The sequence below is a fragment of the Pyrgilauda ruficollis genome, unplaced genomic scaffold, assembly GCF_017590135.1.
Source record: "Pyrgilauda ruficollis isolate IOZ18807 unplaced genomic scaffold, ASM1759013v1 scaffold10, whole genome shotgun sequence".
NCBI lineage: Eukaryota > Metazoa > Chordata > Aves > Passeriformes > Passeridae > Pyrgilauda > Pyrgilauda ruficollis.
In genome coordinates, this window is record NW_024508101.1 from 13,941,574 (window position 1) to 13,961,345 (window position 19,772).

Sequence of the window (19,772 nt, forward strand, 5' to 3'; positions counted from 1 at the left end):
TGCACCTGTACCACACAAGTTAATTAACAATTGGTAACGTAAGAGGCCTTGACTAAACAAATGTAAAAAGAGCTGAAATTTGGTTGTTGAATTTTAGTGGCTGGACAGCTCACCCCAATATATATGGCTGTCTGACCTGCAGCAAAAAAGATTTTACACTGGACAGCAAAACTGATCTTGGGTTGTCTGGTATAAAATTGACCAGGTTATTTGATTTACAAGATAGGTAGACTCAGGAACAACAACATTCACACTGGCTAAAGAGGAAATGACAAATCTGGGAATGGTCAGGAGTGGATTGGGGGCCCTCAGGCTCCAGTAGAGGACAAGAAGAGGCCGACCTCAGACATCGCTTTTTATGCAGTTACTACTGGTTATAAAGTACAACAAAAGTAAAATGCTTTCCACACGCAAATCCAAATTGGAGTTTAGAAAGAAACTTTTATGATACTATCCTGGATTATGTTAGCAGATGCAGAAGTCTGCAGGCTGCACAAGCATTTCTGAGTTGGATATTTATGAATCCAGCTTGAATGCATCAACAGCATTGGCTTTTTGCCAGTGAAATACACATTCATCCTTTCCCACTGGCAAAAGAAATTCTTCCATCGCCCAGGATTCAGGCAGTGACAATTTAGCAAAGGATGAGGCAAAGGAAATGGGAAAGGATGGGTAAGAAAATCCAAGATCCCTAGGCAGACTGGAAATTGCACATCTGGGTGTGCCAATATGCCCCTTATGCTGACCTTGACCCAAAAGCCATTGACTGAATTCTACCCAGATCAGTGCTTTAGCACTGCTCAGAATCAGGCAATGAAGCCTGGCTTAACTAAGAAGTGCTTAGAAGCCTCCACCCACTGAAGCGGGTTGTTTTTCATGGGTGACAGGCCTTTGGCAGGGTGCAAACACTTTAAAGAAAAGAAACAAGAAGAAGCAGCAATAAATGGGTACACCTATGGACTTTTATTTTAAACTCACCAAGCAAATAAGCAGCGAAAAGTCAGTAACAGCAGTTGGTAGCAAGAGGACATCAGCTGGTGCTCCTGGATGTTCACTCCTGGTTCATCTTCTGCACCCTGAGCTTGTACAGCTGCCTTTAATGCAGATCAAATAATCCATTAAACACTATTCCAGACAAAGATAATGGCACAAGAATCCATTTTCATAAATTCCATGTTTAAAAAACCTGAAGAAAACAAAGTGACTCTTTTTCCCCCAAACAAAACGGGAAGTATCTTTACAGGAGACAAAACTTTAGGGTTTTTTTGGTCAAAATTGCTGTCCACTTACCTGGAAGTAGTTATGCATGTTCTCCATGTGTTTACACAATGGCTTGAGTAGATCAACCACACACATAGCAACTTCCTTGGGAGATCTCTGACACAGATGGGAAAAGCCAATATCCTTGTTGCCTCTTTCCTGCAGTAAACCCAAAAGATAAAAGTTGCTTCATTAGCCTCTCTTGAGAATAACTTCAATTGCTACATCTCAGACTGCTGCCAAGCAGTGCAATTCCTGATGCCATACAGGGTCAGGAAAGGTCACAGGGCAGGAAAGTTGGCTTCTGCTGAACAAGCACCACCAACTCAGACAAATGGATAACATTTGAATAAAAGGATAAAATTGATCTGACAGACAGCTCTCTTATAGAATCACTTAGGTTGGATCAGAGAATCCAACACTTTACTCAAACACTAAGAGAAGACAGTCTCTGCCTGTGGGAATTAAGATAGGCAGAAAGACAAGGAGAAAGAAAAATGAAGAGCTCAGCCAATTGCAGTGCATTTCTCAGTTTAATGAGAAACTTAACTTTCCTCCTGAAGGCATCAGCAAGGAGTCCCTACACTCAAGGGGGTTTCTAATGCAGAAAAAGCAGAAACATGGATGCAGCAGCTTCTGCCAGCTGCTGCAGCCATCTGGCCTGGCTAAATTTGAACAGCACAGCCAGTGTCTCCAGGGAGGGCTAGGAAAAGGGTCACTTGAGTTTTGAGGCTATAAGACTCCCTCAGTTAAACTCTTTCCTGAGACATGCAGAGAACCAGATGCTGCAAACACTTCAGCAAGAGCAGTGTACACAACACTGCTCTGGCACACAGCTGGGTGTCACACTTCCATTCAACTAACAAGTGAAAATAATTCTGAAAAACATTTCTCAGGAAAAGCCTGGAAGCCCCTGACGTGCTCTGCCTCAGCCCAGGCCTGGACCCACAGCCTGCTGCTGTTCTTGCCTTTGGAAAGGGCACCCTCCTTGTGGAGCCCGAGGGCAGCACATGTTCCAGCTTCCAGCACAGGTCATCCAGAAGGAAGCAAAGCTCAGCAGGCCCCAGCTGCACAACTTCACGAGCCTGCAATTAAAAGAACAGTCAATCCCAGGACCCAGATGTAACTGTAGTGCCTTGAAGCTCCAGTTTACCCTGTTTCCAGTTATGACTCCTGGACTAGGTTAACCTCAGGAGGGACTTATTTGGTAGATGCTTGGTTTTATGCTCCCCCATGGCAGGGATGGGGCATTGGTTCTGGTTGCTCAAAACATGAAGCCATCCCGATGCTCTAAACAGCTGAAGCAATGTCAGTACAACTTAACAACTGAGAAAGAACAGATTATATACATTGACATTGAAATAAGCTCCTAAAGATAAAAAGAGGTTTAAGTCCAGAGTCACAAAATTCACCAACTGAGTAACACTCAAGAAGTATTTTGAAATAATGCCACATAGCCCAAGAGACTTGTCAAACAGTCTTCCAGTTGGCCTGTGACCTGTATGCACAGAGACAGCTGCCATGGCCTTTTCCCATTTCATGCATTTACTGTAGCCTGACAAAATGAAACTCCAGATGGAGTCAGCCTGCCTGCAAAGGGATATTAACAAAATTAAGCACATCTATTTTTCACAGCCATAGCAATGCAGTTTCTACAAGCTCACAGATGATACACAGCACCCTGCTCACTGGGAGCACCTCCATGACTACAGTCCCATGTTTGTGCTGTTTGTGATCTCCTGATGCCTTGAGACACTTGAGTTTTTGCAATACAGGCTTTACTTTATGTCATAGATTCTTTTTGACAGGCAATACTTAGTGTATTTACCATCCTGTATCTTACCTGTGCTCAATATTAAAGCACCTTTCTTTCCATTAGGTCTATACATGTTATACAGTATCTTTCACCTTTTATGCAATATTTACCTTAGTTTGTTTTTAACATTACTATATTGACATGTCTTTTCTCAGGAAAGTCCTCTTTCTCTCAGTGCCTTGAAGTACTTGGGACCAAATGCTCTCCTGGTCCCCAGCTCACAGCCCTGGGCCAACTCATCTTAACACCAACCTGCTGTGCACTTCAGTGGAACAGGGACGGCCAAGGCCCCTGAGAGAGGCCATTCCACAAAGCCTCATCAGTGTGGGTTTCAGGCTGCTCCACTCACCTCTGTGTGCATCTCTGTGTCCAGGACAGACTTTGTGAGCAGCCCACAGTGCAGCACAGTGAACACCTCGAGGTCCAGCTCTCGGAAGTACGGGCGATAGCTCTGCAGCTGTGCCAGAGGACTTTCTGCCTCTCTGTCAGCACCAGTCTGAAAAGGAAATTGCAGGAGAGTGGCCACTGCAGGGATAATTCACAAAATCCTGATGGAAGGCAGGTGCCAGAAAGCAGAACTGAACCACTGACTTGTGATTAACTTTGGAATGAACAACCCCTCTCTCAAAGCTTTTGTTTATGCTTCCTTGGCATCTTCTCTGTTCTGGCTTCCTTGCAAGTCCCCAGGGCTGCACACCTACCTTGTCCAGCTCAGAGAGCTCAGTATCAGGCTGGTTTCCCTCAGAACTGTCTTCTGCTTGAGAACGATCTGCAGAGCCAGCTTTGCTGCCATCAGCCTTCTTTTTCCTTCCTTGAACAGAAAAGCAACTTCAGAATCAAGGGCTACACACTGTGCTCAGCACTAGACAGCACTTGCAGCCAGCACAGGCTGGACTTTAATCAGCACTAAGAAAGCATGGAGCACAGGTCCATAGATGAAGTGCTCCTTCAAAATACAGTATCTAAAGTGATGGATCCTCCTCTTGTCAAAACTTTCCTTCTGCCTCCAACATGCTGCTCCATAACAGGCCCAGACCCTGCACAATGGGTTTGGCATAGGAGGGAAAGGCATTCTGATCTGTGGCCTCCTCCAGTTGTTCTCATTGAATGGAATGTGAATTTTTGTCCACTTTGGCTTAAGGCAGACATGTTCCCAGGAAATGCTAATCTAAACTAGAAATAAATCTAATCTAGAATCAGAACTAGAGACAGGAAAAACAAAGAAAATCTGATTCAGCCTGAAAACTGAGAGGCAAGTTCTGTGTCTTCTCTGTGGGAGCTAGCAATGGGAAAGGATGAAGGAAAGATTTCCTTGTGCAGCAGAGCCATGACAAGGTTCCCAGGACACTGGTTAGGTACAACCTAAAGCTCAGGGGTTTACAAGGCAGCTCAAGCCACAGATTCAGTACCAGATGATGCCACAAACCCATCAAAGACAGAACTTGCTGCTGCAGAAAGTACTTTGGCAGGTGAAAGCAATCAATGAAAGCCCTGGATTTTCACTGTTAAATGCTATGTAGCAGCTTTCCCAAGGAGACAGACTATCCAACACCTGTTTGCTGTAGGACATTTTTCCATCTCCACTTCAGCTGCAACAGGAGCTGATGAGATAAGTTTTCCAGCTAGATAGACTTTGCCAAGAATTTAGTGCTTTAGGCACACACAAGTGCAACCTGCCAGCCAACCCCCATCACATCTGTTTGCTTAAACATTTTAAATTTTCTTTACCACTCCTTTTCCTGGCTGGACCAGCAGCATTAATGGATGGTGCAGCCTCCAGGGCCTCAGAGTCAAAAGTAGCTGGTGGTGGGACATAGCCAGGGGTTGCTGAAAGAGCCAAAATGTAGAAATTGGGTTAATTCAGCTCCTGAATGACAACACACAGGCCAGATACATATCTAAAGGAAGTATCATAAATTTCACAGTCCTGGTGAAAGTGTGGAGTGGTGAGATAAGTGTAAGAATTTGTGTACCTGCTAATGACCAGTGAGCTGGAATAGCAGTGAGTAGGGGAGCAGTGGAGCAGATCAGAGTGCCTGGGATCTGGGCAGGCTACTGGGAGATGGACAAGAGGTGTCAGTACTTGGGGGATCTGCTGAAGTTTGTGTGCTTGTGACTCTAGAATGTGTAACTTGTGTGCTCCTCACTGAAGGAGTGATTAAGAAGAGCAGTTTGGATTTGGACAAATTGAAAATTATATCTGTTCAGGCACAAACTTTTAAAACTGTAAAACTGCAGTGTGTGTTACCATTTGTTTCCTCCATTGATGTCTAAGGCAACCCCTTTCACTTCACAGCTGGTACAGGCCCAGAATATACAAATGTTTCATACTCACCTGCCAAGCATTTTCCCAGCACATTCTGCAGCTCTGTGATGTTCTGTAATCGAGTTAAAACTTTCCCCTTCATCTCAGCATCCTGTTGCTGGCAGAAGGCATTTACAACCTAGAGATACAAACCAAGCTCACTGAATTAGGGAGATATGTACCCACTTTGTTACTTTTTCTTTTCTGAATAACATTCTCAAGTCCTGAATAAATATACAACATAGCACAGCCTGGCATGTGTGACCAGGTTCAGACTGCATGAACAAAACTCTTCAGAAGTCCATGAGAACATGGATACAATTGGGGCAATCTAAAAAAAGCAAGAGGACAACACCTATAGATAAAATATTAATTGAGGAATTAAGAGAGGAATTAGCAGACAGCACATTGTCAGGTTCTATGATAGCTGTGGCTCTGAAGATCCCTTGGCACTTCCAGGTCTGCCAGGAAAGAGGATGTCCTGGGAGAAGACCAGGACTGGGAATGTGGAATTGCACCAAATCTGCCCTTCTCATGTTATCAGAATAACCTCAGCAGGAAAAATCCCACTGACCAATACACTGTCCAAATCTTCTTGAAGGCACTGCATTTTACTCTCCTGTCAGCTCACAGAGGTACAGAACAGAGAGCACAGAGCACCCCAAGAAAGGAGATTCTACAGCCTCTCTGAAAGTGGAGCACAACCTTTCTGTTAGGTAACAAAGACCACAGTAAAAGACCACAACATTCCCTCCCCTCCAGCTTCCCCTTTCCTGGCTGACCAACCTCTGCTCTCCTAGGCTTCCCTCATCCCTCCACTCCAGAACCTGCAGACAAAGCTCTACTCACTTCACGAAACCAGTTGAGAGCATAGAACAGGAGTGAGCACAGAAATTCACGCTCCTGCTTGGACAGAGAGTCCAGCTTCCCCTCAACCTCCAGGTCAGTCAGGTACAGGGGACAACCTGGCACAGAGCAAGAAAAGTATAGGTTGAACTGTGTGCTACCCATGCTTTGGTCTTTGCATTTACCAAGTCTCTTACCAAAGCCTGCATCAATTCCAGTGGCTGTTTGGAGTAAGGCCCATCAGCCACTCCATCCCCAGACAGAGCAACTGTCTCCCCTGCCTCCCTCCCTTCCACTTTGTGGGCACAGAGCATCTCAGGCTCCTCACAAAATGCACAACCCCTCCTGCAGCTGGAGGAAGTCTGTGCAGATCTGGCACAGGAACAAGGCAGGCAGCCAGGCTTTATAAAAAGTCCATTTCCCATACCTAGTAAGGCATCAATATCCTCCAGGCTTCCACTGTTCTGCTCTGCAGTGTAGAGCCTCAGCAACCGGAAACAGGGTGACAGACACAGGGGTGACACTGCCCTGGGGGAAAAAGAAATGAGTGGGTCTGATGTTTTATCTATCTCCAGAATGCCCATCACTTTTCCATTATGTCCTGTGTCCTTGCCAGGACACTTTGCCTATGCCTTCTGTTTTGCTGCCTGCAAGCCCCAGCAACACAGAGCAGAAATGCACCATGTGGGTTAGGAAAAAATAGCTGGTGATTACTACTGTTCTGGAAAATCATGTAAAGGTTGAAAAATGGCTGCAATGAAAAAAAATTGGGTCAGATTTACTTCTGGTGGAAATCAAATTAGACTAATTCAGAAGGAACTGCAAGAAATTGTGCATAACATTTATAAGCAGTGGAGACACCTCCTTCAATGTTTCACAGTGTGCTACTGCTCCAATTCTGAATGATGAAAATTAACATTTTTCCATAGATGCATGCAAAGTAGCTATATTTTCTCTCATTTTAAAATGATTATGTATTTTTTAAAGAACAACTAAAATCTCAACAAAATTTTATGACAGCAAATCCCAAACTCATCCTGTTATAAAGAAAGGAAAAAAAAAAACTTGCTCAGCAAAGGGGCTCAGTGAAGAAAGCTCCAACAGCAGCAGTGGAAGATGCAGAAGATAAGGCCAAGCAAAAGTATCCTGGAACCATCACAGTAATGAAGCCCCATGGCCTGCAAGGAGAGCCAAGGGCTGCCTTTAGAGACAGAGCCAGGAAACATTGCTAAGTGTGCACAACCAATTTCTTCCCTGCTCTTTGGATGGGGGCTTGACTACAAGTTCCAGAGTGATGCACAGAGGAAGAGCAGCTGGCTGGAAGAGGAAAGCAGCCCACATGTAAAAGGAGTTTCCAGCAGGAAGAAAGCTGTCCAGTGGCCTTCACAAACCTCTTCCTATCACCATAAATACAATTTATTTATTTATTTATTTATTACCATTCATGACTGTGGCTTTCCCAAGATCTTAGGGATCAGATAATCCTAATAGTCTGACCCAGAAACCAATTTCTATATTAAGTTTAAGGTTCTTTCAGATTCTATTTTTGTCTATGAAGAGGAACAGCATGCTCTGAAATGTCACTTAATTTCCTTTAAAAGGCTTCCCTGTTGTCACGTAAAATTCCACAAAAAAGAAGCTGTTAAAGCACATGAGCACATTCCTGTTAATGAGGAATCTGCCACAATCAAAAAAAAAAGCCAAGAAAGCTAAATGAGGATTTTGTATCTGACCAATATTTCACAGAACAAAACAAGTTCCCAGACTAGAGTGAAATCCTGAAATTGACTCTATCTTGCCAATGTTTGAAAAACAACATTTTTCCTGAAGAATTCATCTAAGTGATTAAATTCAAATTGCTCTGCAACGTACGAGGAGCTGCAAGTCCAAATTGCCCTTCTGCTTCTCAATCAAACTGGCAAATTCATCGTAGTACAGAGCCAAGACCTCTGGTGTTTGCTCACAGCAGAAGCGCACCAGGTCCAGCAGGGTAGACAGCTGAAAGGAGAGAAAACAGTGCAGAAATGGGTAAGGCAAATGGATCCAACTCAAGCTTTTACCTTCAGTCCTTTTTACATTAATTTATTGTGAGGCATATTCAAAGCTTCATCTCTAGAGTAACAACCCATGGTGAATATTCTTGAACAGACACAGATTTAAGAAGGAACATGGGCCTTTTAGTGTCCTCTGCCATGAAATAACAGAGTCTGCCCAGGATCACTCTTAAATAGACTGCCAGCAGAGAAGAAACTAAGAAACTAACTCTTTGACAGAAACTAAGGAAAAAGGCTGCTAGGCCAATCCTGTGCAGAAGAACTTTCTCTGGATGGCCCGAAAGGCACAGCTACCAAAGCTGAGAGGATGGGCATGGCCACCTTTGGCTCACTGAAGCAGATTGTCCTGCTTCTTTCCTTTGTATTTGAAATAATAACTTGACAGAAGACTTTCACTAAATGGCTGCAGTGCTGCTTGTTCTGGTGTAGCAGAGGCAACACCAGCAGGCACCTTTGTTTCTCCAAAACCATTTTTAATAGACTCTTGGCTCTGCAGTTCAATGTACAAGCTTCCCAGGCTCAGGAAAGCCAGCTCCCAGACCCACACAGTACTTCAGCTAAGACTGCATTTCCAGTCACCCCTCCTTGCTGACCATATCCTCCCTGTGTCCTGCACTGCCTTGTTCTTGGCACTCACCTGCTCATCACGCTCACTGTTCAGCTCTGGTCTCTCCAGTGAAGCAGCATCTCCTTCATTCCTGGAAGCAATTGAAAACCTTGCTGTTGTGGCACAGGGCTCAAGAGACAGCAAAACCCATCACACACACATGGGTCTCTCTCCAGAAATCGGAGAATAACACATTAAAAAGATTTCTTTGGTACATATTAGGAAAGGACCTGGTGCTGTTTGGGACTTCTCTTTTAGACTTCCCTGGACTCAAACACAGAGCACCTCAGGTTATTCAGCCTAGAGTCAGAAGCTGATCTGTAGTCAGTCTGCCAGTGTTCAATTTTTTTCCAAGCAACAGGTCGTGCAGTGTGGTCAAGGGATCCACAAATAGGCATTAGTAAGGAATTTGGGATGCCTTTGAGACCTGCAGCAGGTGAGCAGCACTGCACAGGCTGAAATACCAAACACCACAGTATGCAAGAGAGTTTTAAGTTCCTGGATTTGCCCAAGATGTGCATGAACTCAAAGGCAATGCCCTCCTGTCTTTGCTTCACTCCAGGCCTGAACTGAAAGCCATATTTAATTCATCTTTTCTATATTTTCTCTTACCTTTTTAATGCCACGCTGCCTATCATGGAAACAGCACCAATAATCCCCATTTGCTTGTGGTTGGGAACCGTGCTGGAGAGCCATTTCCTGATCACCATGTGCATATCATCCTGAAAAGAGACACAGACCATGTCACCACAGAGCTACTTGTGTGCATCACTCAGTTCTATTGCCATCTTCATTTAATGTCATCTCTAGGGGCTACAGGGGGATGGTGTACTAGGATTTTTGCTTAAGAAATGCACATTCTGATGTTTCATTTACTATGAAAATACTGGTCCCAAGTCCAAGTAAGGTTGTAAGCAGCATTAAAAGTGATTTGGTTTGACTTTGCTCTAACTACTACACAGAACTACAACACAGACACCATTGGTCCAGGTTTCAACTATAATTAATAGAACAGTATGTCAAAAAAAACAGCAGATGGTCTCAGAGCTGTCACACCCAAACAGCTGCAGAGCTGCACCTCAAAACCCTGTCAACTTCAGGAGGCTGAGGGATGGAGCAGTTTGTGGTGAAGGTCCAAAGACAATCTGTACAGTGCAAGGAAAAATTCCTCATCTACCTGCACAGATCCTCATGTCTAAGAGACATCAGCTTAGAAGAACACTTAGAGAAGGCAAAGAAGAAGTTGGCTCTCATGATACTGCTTTCTTTGGTGACCTACCCCTGGAATCTTCAGTATCACTGAGGATAAGAGTCAAACTGCTAAACTTGGATCTCCAGTTATAAACTCTCAGCTCAAAATAAATTCTAGACACTCCTCCCCTTCTTTTCACAACTTCTGAGGGTGACAGGCAGAACATCCTGATGGCAAGTCCTATTGGGCTGCAGTCACACTGTGTTGCCAAGGCAATTTTCACAAGTCACACGTAAGACTCAGGGTGGGAGGTGGGGAAATCACTTTCAGAAAGGAGCTAAACCTGCCAAACAACTGGGAATTTTGGCAGTGAAGAGCTCCAATTTAACAGGGTGAGTGGGAAGGACAAAATGGCTGTAGACATGCTGTTTTACATGCCACAGACCAATCAGAAGGAGAGGAAGAGCGGTTTTCCTTTATAGGCTCAAGTTAGCATGTGCAAACATACCTACAACTAGAAAGGGACTCAAAGAAAGACAAATAGTCCTAATTTCTAAGAGCTGAACTTTATGAATGGGCAGATTTTTAAACCCCAACATCTCTGCTGTAGAATAAGTATCTTTGAATTATTTCTTTATCTGCTATGCTCAAGGATTCAGAAATCCAGACAAAGGTACCACCACTGATATGCTGCAGCTGAGTCACACAAGGTATCCTGTGCAAGATGAAGGTGGATTTAGACAAACCAGGTTTGACAGGTTTGTTAAACCAGAGGCACAAGAGGTGTGGAGTCTACTGTAGTACTCTGCTCTGTGCAGTTCAGTTCTCCTAACAAGAGAGTCTTTGTTGTCTCTGGTGTGCAGAATTTAAGTGGCTGAATCAATACAAACATCTCGGGGAGAAAGCTGAACTGTGCTTTCTGAAGGCTTCCAAGTGATGGAGAAACAGAGCTGTGCAAGGAGGCTGCTGAATTTACACTTTTGCAAGCCTTCAAGGCTCAGCTAGACAAAGCAACAATCAACATGACACCATGCTGGTGACAGTCCCACTCTGACTGGGAGGTTAGGTTAGGGACTACCATCAGTATCCTTCCAACAACGTGTCTAACAACTCTGCCCTTCTCAAATGTGCAATAGAAGGGGATCTTTCTGGGAAAGATGAGAGGCACAGTCACCGTGACAAGCCCTTGACATCAGGGTGAGAAGTCTAGAGCCACAAGGTGGTTTGCAGACACTTTGGGAGAAGAGGATTTTAAGCTCAAGGCTATCCTGACATCAATCCCTGTTCAGAGATGATGCCAGTATTTAGTTAACTTAGCAGAAGAACCAAGGCACAGATTGAACAACTTTCTGTTGTGTCTCTGCTTACCTGAATGTAGCTCCCTTCTTGCTTCTGGCTGAATGCTAAAGTGCTGAGGATGTAGAAAAGCTTCCGGATCTGGCATGGATTCAGTTTCTGTGTAGAGTCTAAAATGGTCTGTAAGAGAAGCCACAAACTAGCTCAGGATATCAAGAATCCCTTTCCATATTCTCAAAAACACATTAATTGTCAACCTCAGGGAAGATAATTAACTTTACCTTTTTTGTACATGCATGAAAAAGCTACATTCAAATTAACCAAACATAAATGCCAGATTATTGCTCTGGCCTTAATTATGGGATTTCATTTTATCAGAGGCTGAATGGGAAGAATAATTTGGAAACCATAAGCATTTTGGGAGTGCTCAGGACAAGTGACAGCTGTCTGTTTCCTATCACAGGTTTGGTCACAGGATTCAAAGTATTTGATAAGCAAGTAATTAAGCAAGTACTTTTCATTTAACAATCAACCAACTAAACAGCAAAAAGTATACAGCTTTCCCACAGTGTAAAATTAAATCACCAGGAGCACCAAAATATCAGAGAGGAGTGGGAATATCCACACCCACCTTCTTCAAGAGCTCTTAAATACAAGCTGCCCTTAAGCTACAAGCCACCACAGATGGGGGACTGTTCAAGGAAAGTACAGTTACATGCTTGCCTGGCTGTTTAGCCCCTCCCTCAATCTTCACTTTTACTACCTTTAGAAATAGGCAGCTGGGCAGGTCTGACCCTGCTCATCATTCTTAGAATTCAGTAGTCCGTATTTTTTCTCCCTTTCTTCTTTTAAATTTTAGGATATGTCTTTTTCCATCTCTACAAGCAATTTTGTCCTCTACAAGCAATTTTGTCTTAGGACTGGCTGGAGTACTGTCAGTCTTTCAATAGACAGAATGCACAGTCCACAAAGGGGGCAGGTTTTTGCCAAGTTTTGAAATAGTTCATGTAAATAAAAACAGCATTTCCATTGTAGGCACCATTCCATGCCTGCAATTTAGGCATTGTCCAGCTAAAGGGAATTGTCTATCTCAATTTCCCCTGTCAAAAAAATAATACAATCCTATCTTACAGCTCACACTTTGACAGCAGTTACCTTTCACTTCTGACCACTGCCTTTCTCCAGGCAGAAAAGCTTTACAGGTACAAGTTTTTCCAGTACATCTATTTTGCAGAAGTACAGGCCTATTCTGGATCTGAGGCAAGTGGTGTAAGGGCCCCAAAATCTAGTATAAACCCAGAAATGCACCCACCTTCACAAAGGTGGCATAGCGCATCAGCAGGGACGTGTGCAGCACCACCAAATCCGTGAGCACATCCAGAGAAATGTCCAGCTCTGTCTCACTTCCACTGCACACGTGAGTCACCAAAGCAGTCACAACCTCCTAAGGAAAAAGCCACCAAAAGAACCACAGTGAAATATCAACAGAAAAATGTCTGCCTTGCTCTGCTCATATGAACTATGTTGATCAAATACAGATAATCACAGCAGTCTTTGTGCTTGAAGTCACTTGCTACCAGTCCTGCTGTGATTGTTCCCCATCTTCTTCTTGGCCTACTCTTTGGCACAGACCTCTCTCCAAAGGCTTCCTACTGCCTGAAACCCTGTCCCCTAAAGGATCATGACATACACTCTAGAACAAAGTGCAAACCTAAACAAAACAGCTGCCATCCATCACACTGTACCTGCTGGCAGTAGGAGTCAAAGGCTGCAAAAGCTTGTTTATACATGCAGCTGCCAAAGGAGACCACAGCTGGGTGTGCTGAGTGCAGAAATGTCTGAGCAAGGGCTAGGATTGAAGGGAAGAAGTCTTTGATAACCTGGAATACAGACATCATGAAAGAAGAGATTACTGTTGCTTGTTTTCAACATATCCAATGCTGAGGAAAGCTCAACTCCAAAAAAACACATGACAGTTACAACAGAGGACATGTGCAATGGGACACTGATCTGGACAAAAAATTATAAAAGAGAAGTACATGAACATTACTGGAAAGGTACAAATAATGCAGCACAGGGCTAAATCATCATCTGACAAGATCTTTGAGAGATAAAAGAGAGAGTCCCAAAGCAGGATCAGCACTGACCGTTGAATGGTTTTGGAAGGCGTTCTGCATCAGCTGTTCTGGCATGCAGCCTAATCGGATTTTGCTTCTCAAAACTTTCTCAGTTTGCTTCCTGTTCCTGGTGTTTGTAGAATGGATTAGCAGCAAAACTATCAGATCCAGAACCTTTTAGAGGAAATAACCACCACTCATTATGCTGAAATATCAAACAGTCCAGATAACTCCAAGTCAAAACTTGAAGTCTGAACTGAGAAGAAAAGAAGAGCTCAAAGTCACAAGAGTCACTGAAATAAAACCTCATGAGTACAACAGGACAGAATTATAGCAGGATAACTCTGTCCCTTAACAGAAGGGGCGGAGATGAACCTGAAGGAAGGGATGAACCAAAAGTTACAAAGAAAATGGATGGTTGTTATACTTGGAACAAGTCCAATACCAAGAGAACCATCCATGAAACATCACTGGCAAGTTTCTGGTCCAAATTCAAAAATCTCTTAATCTACAATCATGAAGAAAGCCCTTGAGAAACCAAGAGAAGAGGACACTTACAGAACAGAACTATTACCTTATGGTCAGACACAGATGTGCAGTTCTCAATAGCCTGAGAGAAAAAAAAAACCAAGCAAGCTGTTAGGCTACAGTACAATACTATATTCCAAAACCAAATCAAAAAAGGTAGACACCAAAAGCCTGTGACACCTTGCTCACAAATTTCTCTCCTCTACAGCAGGATACCCATCAAAGTCAGCAAACTGGATCTTGCCAACAACAGAGAATCCAGAAGGTATTAAAAAAGTAGCTGAAAACTGAGTTTGAACAAGGATGTTCTCAAATAACATGAGGCTTGAGAAAGGAACTGAGGTACTGAGGAATGAGGACAAGAAACAGCCTCATGGTTTACACTGAAATACAATTTAAAATTAAATTTAGCCTAATACCAGCTGATAATGATTTCTAGCAGGACATTTTCAAGCACCTTAAGGCTTCACATAGCTAAGTCTCATTTGGGAATACATTTTTCCTGTCTTGCAGAATGAAATGTGTATCAGTAAAATTAAGTGCTAACATTTGTCTTTTAATACCACATTTGATGATAAGAAAGGCTCAGACTCAATCAAGAAGCCCAAAGAAATAAGGAAACAAGGACTGAAGCATGTATCTTACCTTAATCCATGCTTCAGAGACATCTTTCTGAAATCTCACAGCTAACTTAATGACATCAAAAAGTAGCTTCACACAGTTCTGGCTGGTGGTTACTTGGCTCAGGGAAGAACTGCAAATCATCACAAAAGAGGAGACTCAGTCCCTGCAAATACTGTCACAGAAGGAGCAAGGCAACCCAGCAGTCACAGCAGTTACTTAAAGCAGCCATTGTCCAGAGGGAATGCTCTGGCAAGGATAGGGAGTTTCCCAAGAGGGAACAGAATCAACGGAAAAAACAGAGGTCACAGAATCAATGGAAAACATACTGCAGGGAACTTAGAACAGATAAACTGGTAGCAACATTATTATAAATGAAGTTGCTTATCCCCATGCAGACATGGAGGCAGATGGCTCAAAAGGAACTACATCCATGGCAGGGGAAGCTGGCTGGGCAAGGAGTGACAAATGTATTGCATTAGTACCAAGGAGGAAGGAACAAAGGTGTCTGTGCCTTTCCACAGGATAAATGAGGTTCGTGTATGTAGCCAGTTGTGCCAGAGAGACCAGAAGAGGAACAGTTTAATTCTCTTGTCTCATCCTACCCTTGGAGAATCAAGTAAACTTGTTTAAGTACCTGGTCTGGACTTGGCTTTTAATCTTCTTCTGGGAATTGTGAATCTGCAGGGGCAGAACACACGAGGACAGATCCAAGCTCTTACGAAGATCAGAAATCACCTGTAAAGCACAAATCCATGCACAAATCACTGTGACAAATGAGGGAAGAACAGAAAAAGCTGTATAAAATGAGGAAAATAAAACAATTTCCCATAATAACCCTAAAATTACAAATCAAAACTCATGTATTTGTAAAGACTCACAAGTATTTAATCATGCCCAAATTTAATTTTTTTAACTTAGAAAATGAACTAGCAATACTTTTCTCTTCACCTGTATGTCATACAAAAGATAAGATTTTTTAAGACCTACTCTGTGAAATTCCCACCTATATCTGCTTTACATTGCTGTGAACTGCTTTTATTCTGTTTAGCAGCTGAGCAAGACACATGACAGCCTCAGGAATTCTGGGACATGCAAGTTTACCAATGTGACTGCTGTTCAAATGCAGTGTACTGGCACAGACTGGCTCCCATGTCATAGGCACACTTTTTTACAGGGGTCTCCCTGAAAGGTTTGGGCAGATCACAAACCTCATTTGGCTTAGGCTGAGGTTTCCTCAACATATGAAACAAAGTGTGTTTGATGGCCCAGCAAGGCTGCCTTTGATCCCTAGTAATATTAAAATTTTACTTGGAAACATTAAAAACACACAGCTCTGTATGTGAAGCAACTCCCCTCTGTTAAAACACACACTGGTGTAGAAAATACACACTTCATTATGAAAAAGATACTGCACCTCTACTGCATCTGCTGCCTTGACATTTTGGAGGATGAATTTTACTACTACAGGCAAATCTTCCAGTTTTACAGAAGGCACAATGGTCATGGCAGACTGTCGCACCTGAGGAGAGAGCAAGACTCCATCAGCTGGAAGACAACACTTCACAGAAACATAGTTGTGCTAGTGGGAAGGAATCCTTGGAGAATTACAGTCCAGCCTTCTGCTCAGAGCAGGAATATTGTCAGTACCAGATCAGATTCACCTTGGCTTTGCTGAGTCTTGAAGGATGGAGGAAACCTCCAATCTCTGCCACCTTTTTGATAATTTATGTCAATGCTGCAGACCCTAACTTGTTTTTCCAAACATCCAACCTAAACCTCTTGTTTTGGCCACTGCCCATTATCACTCTTCAACATGAAGAGCTTGGCTCCACCATTTTGTAACTGGCTTTCAAAAAGGAAAAGCATGGAGGATGTGCAGCCTGCTATGCAGCACCAGCCTTTTGGGACTATGTAAAACACTATTTATGCACTCAAATGAACTGATTTTATTTTATTCATACGAAGACCAACTCCAAAAAGTGCAGCAATGCAACATATCCAAAAGGCACAAGGCACGTCATCATCTATTCTCCTTTCTCACCACTCTGCAGAGAAAACCTATTTAATTATTTAATCACCAATCTGCCTTTCCTTAGAATATAACAGTCTAGTTGGTCACTGTACTTAAAAAAAGAGGAAATATTGACAATAAGGTTTAAGACAGGCAGCAAAAAATTACTGCAGATGGACAAAGTGCTTCTGCATTTGCTAACACAGCTGTGATTGGAATTCCTGGCTGTTACAGTAGGAATTCAGAAAACTTCTCTCTGCTGTTCCTGAACCCCTCATACATGATTCAAAAACCAGCTTTAGCTTCTGACCTCTTTCCAACTTCAGGAGCTCAGGACTTTTGAAAGTCCCACAGGAGTCAGATTTAGCAAAATACTGGGAAGGAAGAAACAGTTCCAGCTCTCGTGTTGCTAAGCAGGGGCTGGGGTCTGCTGAAGTGCTCAGTAAAAGCTCTCACCTCAGCCACAAGCTCTGCATCAAGATCCAGACGAGAAAGAGCATCCAGGATTGGCACTGTCAGCCGTCTGCCCTGCTTCAGCAAGCAGCTGATACACAGGGAAAAGAAAACAAAGGGTCCTCTTAACAAAACCAAGAAGGTATTTTTAGTGTATTGTATGATTCCAGTAGTTTTTGTGGTCACTGCAAAAAAAAAATATCTCTGACAACAACATATGCCACTGGCATTATGGCAAACTTGTTCTCTAAATTATTACTCCTCATGTAAGAACTGCACCTGTCTTTAACAGCCTGATGGACTTTCCCAAAACTCATGTAATCATTCTTGGCTGACATCACAGTTTCTTACAAACTTTCTCTAGTAAGAAGTTGTACTTAAATTTTGTTAGTTGAAAAACAGCTCATCTGCAGCATCCTGGTAACTCTGTCTGTGCTCCCTAACTCATTAGAAGTAATGAATTGTTTTCTGCATCAGAAATGGGTAGAGGCTATAGAGAATAAGGAAATAAGTATGCCTTGTGGACACTGTTTGGATCTCAGCTTTCAAAATACACAAACAGAGAAAAGAGAAGTCTGAGGAGTTTGATTAGCATAGGAAAAATGTGTGGAGTTTTTTTATCTAGAAGCTGAGGCAATAAACTGAAAATGAAGAAAAAAATCACAATTTGAGAGGGTACAAGGAATAGGATGCACTGCTTGCAGTAATAATCTGCAACAGTGATCACAGGTTTGAAAAGGTAATTGACACCAGCATAAATGTAAGTGATCTGTGCAATAATAAGAATTATAAACACTTAGACTACTCAAATTATGGTGTAAAATGAATACATTATTTAAAAAGACAGATGCAAAGACTAGCCTATGGCAGTTCTCCCTGGGAGGGTAACTCTTGGCATTAGGTTCCCCAGTACCTAATGGATCAGTAAATATGCTTGAGAAAAGTACATAAAATAGCCAGAAAGTTCTGTTTCAGGCACACATTTAGTGTGTTGTGGGTCTGGGGTTTTCTTTATTAATAAAAACCATGTTGATCCTTACCACAGCAGAATCCAAGGCAAATCAGAAGTTGTCAGTAGTAATATCCAAGTGACTGATCATAGACTATCCAGCAGAAGTAGTGAGTACTTAACCTGTGCTGTCTCCAGGTAGTCAAGACTTTAATAATAATTTAGATAAAAGCAGTTTTGGAGCATTGTCTAAACGCAGTGTCTTCTTCTGGATTGCCTAAGCTCTCTTTAGGAGCATAACAGTACAAATGGAATGTCCTAAGACAGTGGTAGCTGTCCCCAGATGCTGCAGTTAACAGGAACACAGTGCTGTCCTAATACTTCAGTCAGCCTCAGGGCAACCTGCATTAATGCATCTTGTCCTTTTCTGCTAAGTGCAAGGGGGAAAAAACAAAACAAAACAAACCCTCCCAACCAAAACCATCCATACCTGAGCTCTCTGGCAACCTCACTTTGCTGGGAATCCTCCAGGATCTCAGGTAAACTGGTGATAATATCATGCTGGATTGGTACTGGAGAGACACTAACCATCTGCATTAACTTCCTGACCAGATCCTGCAGACAAGAGGAGCACTGGTGAAATGCACAAATCTCTCAGCACAACAATATTATGCATCTAAGGTCCCTCAGTGCAACATCTGCCTGAGTTTGTGCCAACTGTCCCTTAACTCATTGTCCTGCTGACATCATGAAGCAGAATATAGATTTTTGCGGAACAATGATATTTTATAGCTAGGATATAATGAACTTGATGAGCAGAGGAAACTGGGAAACACAACAAGCTTCCCAGTGTTTAGTACTCCAGTAGAGAGTAACCCACAGAGACCAACTGACTTAGGGAAAGAAGGAAAAGAATCACCAGAGCAGGAACAGAGAATTTATCCACACACACTTGCAAGTATTCAGTACCTTGTTAAAATTAAACAAGAGGGGATTGTAACTTCCTGCCAACAACAGCTTTAAAATGGGGTCATCTGTGTGAATACACATGCACAGATATAAATTTATGTAAAAGAAGACTTAGAGCAAGGAAAAAAGAAAAATACTAAAAGATGTTCAGATGTCACTCAAGGCAAACATAACAAAACAGAAAAATATTAAATTACTCCTTCAGCATGTGAATACAAAAACAACATCAGTTCTCATCAGCACAATAATTCAATCTAATCCCACCTGAGAGGCATTCCAGAAGCAGTTTGGAAAAAACATCCATGTGATTGCACCTCTGGCACCCACCTGGCTGTCAAGGAGCCTGTCAAGCCACTTAAACTGATTGATGATGAGCCGGGGGAAATTTGTTCCAAAGGTGCCCACACTGAAACAGCAGGAAAGGACACACAGCTTAGTCAGACCTACAGACTCCAGAGCTCTGCTGCTGCTCAGCAACACCAACTTACCCCATTCTTAACTGGTCACTAACACATAGAAAGAACTTCACTCTTCTTACAGTTTGACAGGAGACAAGTGTAACAATATCCATTTTTCAGAATTCCCAAAGGATTCACAGCACAATTAACAGCTTATCACTTTTACATCCATGATCCTTTAGAATTCTTGGGTGAAAACAGCTCAGACTTTGTGACTGTCTATGTTAAACCCTCCTCAAACAAGATTTCAGTCTGAGACAATTTCTGGGACTACATCCCTATGCAGT

The 19,772-nt window shown here is 42.7% G+C and overlaps 1 protein-coding gene across 1 annotated transcript in view; it reads right to left on the reverse strand.

Moving 5' to 3' along the window:
• FANCD2 (FA complementation group D2) overlaps nucleotides 1–19,772 on the reverse strand; it is a 33,720-nt gene that overhangs the window by 10,106 nt on the left and 3,842 nt on the right. Inside the window, exons 7-30 of the mRNA XM_041462519.1 lie at nucleotides 19,355–19,433; nucleotides 18,549–18,673; nucleotides 17,113–17,200; nucleotides 16,060–16,164; nucleotides 15,280–15,380; nucleotides 14,667–14,775; nucleotides 14,068–14,103; nucleotides 13,524–13,667; nucleotides 13,122–13,256; nucleotides 12,689–12,820; nucleotides 11,449–11,556; nucleotides 9,501–9,610; nucleotides 8,919–8,979; nucleotides 8,100–8,225; nucleotides 7,233–7,264; nucleotides 6,655–6,755; nucleotides 6,231–6,346; nucleotides 5,412–5,520; nucleotides 4,805–4,903; nucleotides 3,778–3,887; nucleotides 3,426–3,572; nucleotides 2,229–2,345; nucleotides 1,291–1,419; nucleotides 979–1,094 (exon numbers count right to left, since the gene is read on the reverse strand). Coding sequence (XP_041318453.1) covers nucleotides 979–1,094; nucleotides 1,291–1,419; nucleotides 2,229–2,345; nucleotides 3,426–3,572; nucleotides 3,778–3,887; nucleotides 4,805–4,903; nucleotides 5,412–5,520; nucleotides 6,231–6,346; nucleotides 6,655–6,755; nucleotides 7,233–7,264; nucleotides 8,100–8,225; nucleotides 8,919–8,979; nucleotides 9,501–9,610; nucleotides 11,449–11,556; nucleotides 12,689–12,820; nucleotides 13,122–13,256; nucleotides 13,524–13,667; nucleotides 14,068–14,103; nucleotides 14,667–14,775; nucleotides 15,280–15,380; nucleotides 16,060–16,164; nucleotides 17,113–17,200; nucleotides 18,549–18,673; nucleotides 19,355–19,433 — 2,535 coding nt within the window. The remainder of the gene's footprint in view (nucleotides 1–978; nucleotides 1,095–1,290; nucleotides 1,420–2,228; nucleotides 2,346–3,425; nucleotides 3,573–3,777; nucleotides 3,888–4,804; nucleotides 4,904–5,411; nucleotides 5,521–6,230; nucleotides 6,347–6,654; nucleotides 6,756–7,232; nucleotides 7,265–8,099; nucleotides 8,226–8,918; nucleotides 8,980–9,500; nucleotides 9,611–11,448; nucleotides 11,557–12,688; nucleotides 12,821–13,121; nucleotides 13,257–13,523; nucleotides 13,668–14,067; nucleotides 14,104–14,666; nucleotides 14,776–15,279; nucleotides 15,381–16,059; nucleotides 16,165–17,112; nucleotides 17,201–18,548; nucleotides 18,674–19,354; nucleotides 19,434–19,772) is intronic.